Consider the following 9,636-nt stretch of genomic DNA (forward strand, 5'->3'; position numbering starts at 1 on the left):
CAGGAACCTAGTGATGAGCACTCTAATGCTCTCCTCACCTCAACACAATTTAATTATGTTTAAATGTGCATCTTGTCTCATGTGCCCTTAAAAGAGACAAGAATTGTGCACATTAGGGCTTTGGATCAAAGTTGAATATTATTACTTGGATGTCCATATCTTACTTCTTCATCTTAATATATTTCTCAAGTAATGGTATTAAAATTTTTGATCTATGTGGAAACGTAAGGATAAAAGTGACACTTCATTATTCTTTGGTTTTATGTATATTTTCTAGTATGTGAACCTTTGATGTTCCAAAACCCTGCATGGTAAATATCTTCTACTTTAAGACTCATATCTCTTTCACAAAAAGTATTTGTGTTTTCGCAAATCCATTTTATTCTTACGAATTATGGAGACTCCAAGCACAACATCTTCTCGTGAAATCTATGATCCAATGGTTGTTGATACTCATACAACTAGAAAGGAACAAGAGATGTCTTATCCTTTTGACTCATCTCTTAAAAGGAAAATGAAGAATATGAAGAAACCAAGAGCGGATCGTTCCAATCAGAAAAGGTTTGAAACTCTTATTGAAGAAATTAAGAAAACCAAGAAGGAGGTGCAGGGAGTGAAAGTGATTCTACAAAAATCTCTTGAACTACAAGAAGCACTTGTCAAACAACAACCTAACAGGTTTGCAGGAACTAACACTTTTATTCATGAGCCGTATGTTCCTATGCCCGTCGCTGATAAGGAGTTCGGAGATGATAAAGAATTTTTCAAAGATTTTAAATACTAGGAAAATTATTATAAGGATTTATCCTTGTATTCGAGAAGGATAACTAGGATTTGGTATAACAAATATTTTGATTACACAAGCTATTTCCAACGATTTTCATCATGTGTGTTTTTAGATTTATTTTTTTAAATTCTAGAGTTTTTTTAAGATGAACTTGCAGTATGTAATCATTATTGGTTTAATATATTGCAATGTCTTATGAGATATATATGTCCTTTACTTTTTGTGAATTGAACTGATATCTCATATATGCTCAAAAGTTAAATCTATTATGATTTCTGAACTAAAAATGGAAAAAACTTTCTGAGAATTTTTCGCAGTATCGATCTACTCGTGATCACATTTTTGTGTTATTACTGCACTATACACTCCGTAAGATTTTCTTATGTTGAGTCATACCGATTAAAATTATCTCTTTGTTCGTAACTGGCGTTGGGATTAAGTTAAGTCGATGTTCAGGATACAAGTCCATGTGATTTGTTAATGTCTGGCAAAATCCTTTTTTTTAATCAAAGTAAGGTCACTCATGTTGTTCTCTTGGGAATGACATCAAATGGAAGAGAGTTCTTAAATGAACTCGTGCTTATTTGTCTTTGTGGGGTGTGTGGTTGTGGAATTTACATGGGATGCTTGTATCTTAAATCTCCTAGATGAGCGCTAGGTATTTTTACAATGTAATGTCATCTAAACAAAAGTTGATATGTAATATCTTTAAGTCTTAAAGTATCTTTTGGTTGAATTCATTACAATCCCATGATTTTCGTACCTTTGCCAATTTTTATTGACAAAAGGGGGATAATTAATTAGTAGTTTCGCACTACATACATATGGTTTACGAATAATTATGTAAGGGGACGTGAATCAATATCTATAGGTTTCACCTATTATGCAAAAGATGTAAGTATTGATTAAGGGGGAGAAACATATCACCGTAGTATTACTTCGAAGTTGTGATACAATTGAACTTTGAAGAAGATAATAATACTATGTTTCTGTATAATGACGATTGAGAATATTTGTTTTCAAAGTTGTTATCGTTACGGATCTTCAAAAACAACGATGCTGAGTTGAACACATTCAGAATCATTGCAACTTGAAGTAACGAAGAATTCAAGGAGTTGAAGAAACCACGAAAATCAAGCATGATGGATTCAAGGAGTTTTTGAAGCTTTATTTTTTTTAATCCATATGTATTGATAGTTTTGTGACTAAAATTGACAAAGGGGGAGATTGTTCGGTCAAACTCACAAGTGTTGTTATATCAGGCTTGTTGTCAAATTTAGTTGATCAAAATTATATCTTGATTTCTAGTCTACAATTATTTAAGTCTCATATTAGGGTAGAGGATTGTAGTTGAGAATCAGACATCACCGCGTTCTACCGTTTGAAGGAGAAGATCAACCGAAGCCTTTGGAAAACTTCTTCAACAAAAGGTAAGTGAAGACTGAACCACCTATTTCTCAAGTTATATCCATCCTTCCATCTATGATACATTGTCGCATTACTAGTTAGACTACTGCAAGCATATCAAGAATTTCGAGTCAAGTTTATCTTGGTAATTAGTTCTCGAAATATATATGACTAAGCTTAATGAATATTTGTTCATTCTTGATGAATTTCGGTTAAGAACAATTTATTGTTCATAATCTAAATCGTGATTCCAGATTATCATTCGAAAATAGCCTAGAACAGTGATATGCGTCATTGATGTTATCTGGGAATGTTTTGAATTGATTTAGAGAGAAATATAGAACTACTGTAAATATGTATATAGGACAGTATGCATACCAGTTCACATACTGGAGAAAACTGTTATAGGTCCGGAGCCGTAGTACATGTATCCAGTACACGTACTAGAGTAGCTATATGTCGACAAGAACTTTTTGGTACGGATACCCGGTATCCATACCATAAAAAGTTTGTTGCTCCTGAACCAGAAATGGTACGCATACCAAGTATGCATAACATAAAGGAACTGTTGGTTTTGAAACAAGTGTGGTATCCATACCCGGTACGTAAACCTGAAAAATTCGGTGAGATTATGAACTCGTATTTGTCTTAAGGGTACACATACCCGTACATGTACACGTATCTGGTACACGTACTTGCCCTGTCGGATATTTTCAGATGCAAAAAAATTGTTTTTGTGAGATAATTGACATTTGAATAAATCTCTAAAAACACTATATAGACATGATTATAACATTATAAACTATGGTTGTGACTCAAGCGTAAAGTCTTAAGTGTTACATGAAAATGACTAAGCTTATGGTTCAATCAGCTAGCTTCGGCTAACCGTATATGAAAAATGTCTTCGTACACGGTTCAGTCACGGTTCATCCTAACCAAAGTGTATATCTTGTTATGTTCATCTCATTTGTAAGACTCATCTAACGATGGATATTGTTTGCTTGGTTTCGAAGCTATCTTAGCTTAAACCTAAAGTAACCTATACTTTGAAACTCTGTATAAGTGAGAACCTCAAGCAACTAGGATTTTTATACCCCTAACACTATTCTTTGTGTGTCCTAGTTGTAAACTAGAGTCGTCCTCTCTCTAAAACCATTTTAGGGTTTAGAGACTAGAAAGACTTCACCTAGGGATTCGCGAAGACATTTCCAACTATCTTTTATCTTGATGGTTCGAGTATCCTGATCTTATTTGATTGTTTAACTGCTCACTCAAACTAGATAGAAATCGCAAAGCTCTCTTCGTCTCAGACTTTGTGATTCCACAGGTTTAATACTTGTGGGGTGAACAATAATATAGGCTGCTCTTCGAGAAGCATAAGTCTGGATTTTGAGGTCAGCTAGACTTTGTCTATTTCTATCGATATCCAGTCTCACCTTGATCTATCGATTTCCAGTCTCACCTTGGTTTAAAGTCTTCAATTGAGTTGAATCAACTCTTAGGATGTAAAGCACGTCAGCTAAGGGAATCATTTGTGCAGAGTCCAGCTGGGATTCAAGAGGCGTAAGGCGCGACTGTAACTGAATTACTGTGAGGGTTTAATTCGGTATCAACTTTTTTATGGGTAAAAACTGTTTCTGCTGGTTTTGGTAAATTTGGGTGTGTGGATGAGAAACGAGTCTAAACCTAAAACAAATGCACTGCACGGGAGTACTTTTAGATTCGAGAGATCAATCTGTACAATCCTGGACTAAACCAAGAAATGGACGTTCCAGTATTGCTTTGGTCAAAAAGTGAAGGAGAAGGGTTGGTCTTAGGGAGGGAAGCGAAGAAGGTGTTGAGACCAGAATAGTTAATTCTGAAGGTGTGGCTATTTTTATGACTTGTATCAGAATTTGGAACTGGCTTGCGGAATGAAAGTTATCAGTTCTTTGGTATTTTTCTGGATACTATGTTGTTGTTCTCACCAAACTTGTTTTTTGATGGAAATAGGTAAAACCTATTTATACAAGTCATAATTGAATACACCCTGATATCGTAGGAAGTGGGAGTGATTGAGTGATGGAAGAGTGGAGTAACGTGTAACTGTCAGAAACCACGCCTCCACTATGATGGAAGCGGGTTTGTTTACACCCACTACTTCTTGCCTCCACTAACTGCCCTGTTTTCCTGACACTTTCTTATGATGGACGTGTTGCATGCCGCACGCTGTAAACCGCCAGACCAATACCCTGATGAGCATCCCCCAGTTTGTGACATGTTTGATGTCTCGAGTGTTTTCGTGAAAAACGTGTAGCAGATTTCTACGTGTGGCAAGTCAAAGTCAAGATACTTTCCATAGGAAAATAGCATGTGATGCTATTAGGCTTGCCTTGGCTGGCCGCCTAAAACTTGCCACAGGCCTGTCAATTCCGTGGCAAATTTGGACGGCTGAGATTGTAGCTTATGAGAAATGATGGCCATTGATTTTGGCCACGTCTTGTTGTATATAAAAGTGGCGCCATTGACATAGTGGCGCCTGGCGTAGCCATGGCATAGCGGCATGCCAGTGGCGTAGCCATGGCAGATGTTTTGGCATATTGGTATTAGACCCAAATATGGCTCCGACAACATTGGCCCTGTTGCTAAGTTAAATTTAAGGCATTAGGAGAATTAATTTACCTAGTTGGAATGACGACTTTAGATAAATTAGGGTTTGGCGTATCGAAACCCTAATTAGCACGTGCACTGTGGCACGGTGGCGTGGCTGATATAGTTAGCGCATGCCAGTGGCACGATGGTGCAAGTAGCGCATGGCGTAGCCATGTCCGCTAGATTTTGTCACATTGGTGTTAGAACCAAATGTGGCGTGGCAATATTGGCCATGTTTCCACATCAATCCCAATGCTCTGTGAAACGTTACTTAGCTTGGTTGACGTAACAACTTTGCCTAAATTAGGGTTTGGCGTGCCAAAAACCTAATTAGTGCATATGGCATGTGGCATGTGGTCGTGGTGCATCGACGTTTTGTGCAAATGGTTCCATAGCCACACCAAAGGAACCATTTCCAGACCATCATATGGAGACGTCCACAGGAGCAAGGATTGCCACGGGTGGCTATGATATGGCGTCTTTATTAGGGCTTCCTGGGTCCCGCACGGCTCGTGGCATATTGTGGGGACCGAAGTGGCATAACTTTTGCCACGACTGGAAATTAGGGTTTCGACCATGCAAGGTCGTGTTTCTGGTTAGGACAACCACATTGAAGTCTGTTATGGCGTTGACCACGAACAAAAGATGGGTTGGCACGTAAGTGCATTATTTATGGTATGTTGTCACGTTCGGCATGCTTCTGTGGCAAAGTGGCACGTCCGGCACGTTGGGCATGCACGCTTGGGATGCCAGTTAGCGCATTGGCGCAACTTTGGAAAGCCAATTTGGTATCGGTGCAATTTTGCGTCTCTTTTTTTATACTGTGCCAGGTTTAGAGCAACCTGATTGGTCGAAAAAGAAAGGGCCGGCCAAACGCGGGCGTGGCTACATTTCTGGTGTGGGTGTGGCAAGTTTAAAGCGACCTGATTGGTTGAGGGAAATAGGGCCGGTTTAGGCAACAAGGGGTGTGGCCAATGTCAAATGGCGCCGGCTGGCCTAAGGCCTTGCCACGTCTCCCTTTGTTGCTGCTCCTATTCTTCGGCTCCTTTATTTCTGGGCAATATTTTGCACCTACTAATCCATGGCGGATTAATTACCTAGTTTGCCTAGGCTTAATTTCGACAGGCAAGGTATGATATACCGCGCAAGGCGCAAAACCCTAATTTTTGCAAATTAGTCAGGGTAATATCTGAATCTTGTGAATTATCACAAAATTGATTGAATTATGTGTGTTGACATAGAGTTCTTTAAGTTCATTGCCAGAGATCAGTATGCTTTCGTATTAAATACTTTATGCAAAGACCTTATCCTTGATACTTGGAAATTCGTGTTACTCTGCTGTGGGTGAGCAAAAATTGCCATGCCATATCAACATTAAGGGTTCATCCGGGGAACATAGCACAAAAGGCATTCAAAGAAACATATAAATACTGAATAATACAGGAAAGGTGCCAAAATTTATTGAGTATCAGGGATTTTTGCTAAATGCGCCATTTTGGATAATTTTCATATACATATTGAGTTGCTCAATAAATGCGTCAGTGAAGAGGTTGAACACTCATCCCTTTCACATCGCTCCTTTTCTTTGCAGAGTGACGACACATTAAATGCGAGGTTTTACAATCTTAACCCTGAACTAAAAACCACCATCAACATTAAGTCCCCTGCTTAGCTCGTAACAGTGGGATTGTTGCGGGGTAAGCATAAGATGGTGATAGACAAGGATGAAACCAAAAGGCAAAACATGCGGAGATTGCCAAGGAAAATTTGACTAACCTTTGGCTAAAGGTGCACAGGAACCGAGCCGAAAAACGGACCGTGCCGGAACCGATGGAACCGTACCTGATTTTATAATGAATGGAAGGGGGTACATGTACCGGTCCAAAAACTGAGAACCGGCCTATAGGGGGTACAGATACATGGCCCTATTCATGTCCCGTATTGTACCTTCCCGTTTGTACCGAATAATACTATTTTTGACACTTTTGCAAGACGTGTAGAAGATATTGGACCAGAGGAGGTGCTCTACGTAATGTTCCAATCGGTGGAGGTTATCGTAAAAACAAGAAAAGCACTAGTAATAGCACCACCAAATCATCATATATAAGAGGGTAGTCTAGTGATTTTCGATTCATGATTCCGAGTCTTCTGAAAATGGTTTGAAATTTTTTAACACCATACTCCTTCAACTATGGATTTTCAACTTGGTGGACTTTCCTTATCTAGACTTCATCATTCTTCAGTTTGCTGCTTCTGCTACTACTCCACATGGAGGAGATATTGGGTATCATACTTTCCCTGGCTCTTCTTCTAATTCTTCTTCAGTACTTACCAATGATGTAGGTGTTCAGATAAGTCAAGAAGAAATGGATAGATCATTAAATATTCATAGTAATCTTGCTCTTTGGTACTTACAACAACAAAGACTAGGGTTGTTGTTTGGTACTACTACTACTAGCCATTAACAGATGAAGGAATCTAATGATATAAATGAATCCCGTCAGAAACAAAAACCATTGCAGCCCATTATGTTTCAGAATCTAGAAGTGACAAAAGTAGGTGATCATGACATGAGGTAACACTTGCCATTAGTAAGAGCAGTGCTGCAGGTAGTATCGTTGTTGGTGGAAATGGAAACCATAAAATAATAATAATATCAATTCTTCTGAATGGTTCTTTGCTGAGAATACTAATTACCCCCCAACTGCCAACAACAACAGTAGTAATAGCCAAGATAATGGTACCCATTTCTATTAATAAAGAAAGTACCGACTGGTACCGGAACCGTCCCTGGTACAGTACTTGTCCCGAATGGTACCGAAACCGAGGAACAAGGTACAAGTACCGGTCCAAAAAATAAGAACCAAGACTAGGGAGGTACAAATACACGGCCTCGGCAAGAACCGAGCCGAACCGTACCATGTGCACCCTTACCTTTGGCAGGAGATATGAGTATTCTGTGAACCTTGTGTTGGCGGCTTGGCGTATTTCCGGCTTTGCCACAGGGTGCTGGCGTTGAAACTTTGGCCATGGAACGTTGATGCTAGTGCTGTAACTTTGGCCACGGGACGATGTAGGTTGAGTGCCTTACGTGCTGGCGCGCTGCTGGTTCGGCTACAGGACGTCGGCGCTTATTTGGGCGTGGTTGAATCCAAAGCGGATTCCTTTCTTCACCCAAACTCTTAAGGCGTCGTGCATTAAAAGGAATCGCACATTCTTTTATTCTTGCTTCGTTAGCTTTGTTCTTGTGGTGACGAACTTCTTTTCCGTCAGCATCCAAGGTGAGTCAACCATCCCAGATAGATAAGTGTCTAATCAGCTGATATCCGGTATCTAGAGCCTTCATGTACGGAAGGCAAAGAGTTTTCCTTTCCCGGGTTTTATCAGTTTGCGTAATATAAGAGAGCAACTCGAGCTTCTCGTTTCACATCGATCACCACAGGATTGCGTTATCTTCTTTTAGGTATTGTTTCATATCCTTTTTGTAGTTTTCTTTTTGTCCTCTTTACTACGTAGGTTGTTGATGTAGACATAATGGTTCTCTGCAGTTCATGATGGGAACTCCTGGTGATGATCATTCTTCCAATTCCTCGCGGAAAAGCTTTGAAGTTGACAAACCCAGGGTCTCTGCGTCTGAGGAGATATTAAACAAAATTGATCCTTTGTTTCGTGAGGCTGGTCGGGCCATACAACGTATGTCTCTCACTCATCTACGCATTATTCGAAGGCGTGTTCAAGCTTTCATGGCTTTGGTTGACATGGAGGAGAAGTGGAGACATGATGAAGCGTCTCAACGCGTTGATTCTCGGTGTGGTAAAGCATCTCAGCATCCCAGTGCTAGGGATGAAAGGTTCGCTTCTCGACTGAAGCGGCGAAGGATCGAGCCTAAGGAACCTTCATGCGAGAATAAGTTTAATTATCCTGTTCATAACGGTATCGTAATACTCGAGTCTGATGTTGACGAACCGGAGTATCCTCAAGAGGTTGTTGGAGCAGTTGCTAAAAAGGATGCCGGCGCGGCTCAGGATGTCGAAACTATTGTTGGAGAGGCTGAAGCGACCGTTGAGGGTGCTATTGAAGCGGCAATTGGAGAGGGCGCTGGAGAAAATGTTGGAGCTATTGGAGAGACTGCTGAAGCAAGCTTTGGGGATGGCGCTGGAACAGGCTTTGGCTTTGGAGATTGCGCTGGAACAGGCTTTGGAAATGGCGCTGGAACAGGCTTTGGAGATGGCGCTGAAACAGGATTTGGAGATGGTGTCAAGGATGCTGCAGAAACTGCTTTTAGAGAGGATGCTAAAGCTTCTGTTGAAACGTCTTCTGGAGGGGATGCCTACTGTTGGAGAGGGTGTTGGAGCAGGTGCTTGGGAGAACTCTAGTGGAGGCACCGCTAACCTTGGCGTTGATAGTGACACCTAGTTTTCCATTTCATTATTCCCTTTTGTAGAAGAACAATCTTTTCATAGCTTGTAGATGTTTTGATACCTCAGTTTTTTTTTGTTCATGTGACTAAAGCCATGCTTCACCGAGTAATATTCTTTCATTTATGCTGCTTTGATAACTTCATATCTTTGATCGAATGAATAAAATCTCCCGAAAGAATCCTAAAACTTATTTCTGCGAAAAACAAGTTTTTATATTCTCCCAGAGCGATTCAGCGGATGGAAATTCAAAACGCATAAATAGCGCAACAATGATGTTAGATGGAGGGTCACGGATACTTCTAAAATAAAGCCTCCATATGTCGTTGGCAATCGTAACTCAAAACAGGAGAAACAACAACAATAGTTAAGGGTTTGACCAACCTTTTATCA

The 9,636-nt window shown here is 40.0% G+C and overlaps 1 protein-coding gene across 1 annotated transcript; it reads left to right on the plus strand.

The window, feature by feature from the left end:
- Nucleotides 1-8,379: 8,379 nt before the first annotated feature.
- Nucleotides 8,380-9,201, plus strand: LOC113306184 (fibroin heavy chain-like). The gene has a single exon (XM_026555152.1). The coding sequence runs from the start codon at nucleotides 8,380-8,382 to the stop codon at nucleotides 9,199-9,201; it is 822 nt and encodes a 273-aa protein (XP_026410937.1).
- Nucleotides 9,202-9,636: the final 435 nt, after the last annotated feature.

This window comes from Papaver somniferum, chromosome 8 (assembly GCF_003573695.1).
Source record: "Papaver somniferum cultivar HN1 chromosome 8, ASM357369v1, whole genome shotgun sequence".
NCBI classification, from domain to species: domain Eukaryota; kingdom Viridiplantae; phylum Streptophyta; class Magnoliopsida; order Ranunculales; family Papaveraceae; genus Papaver; species Papaver somniferum.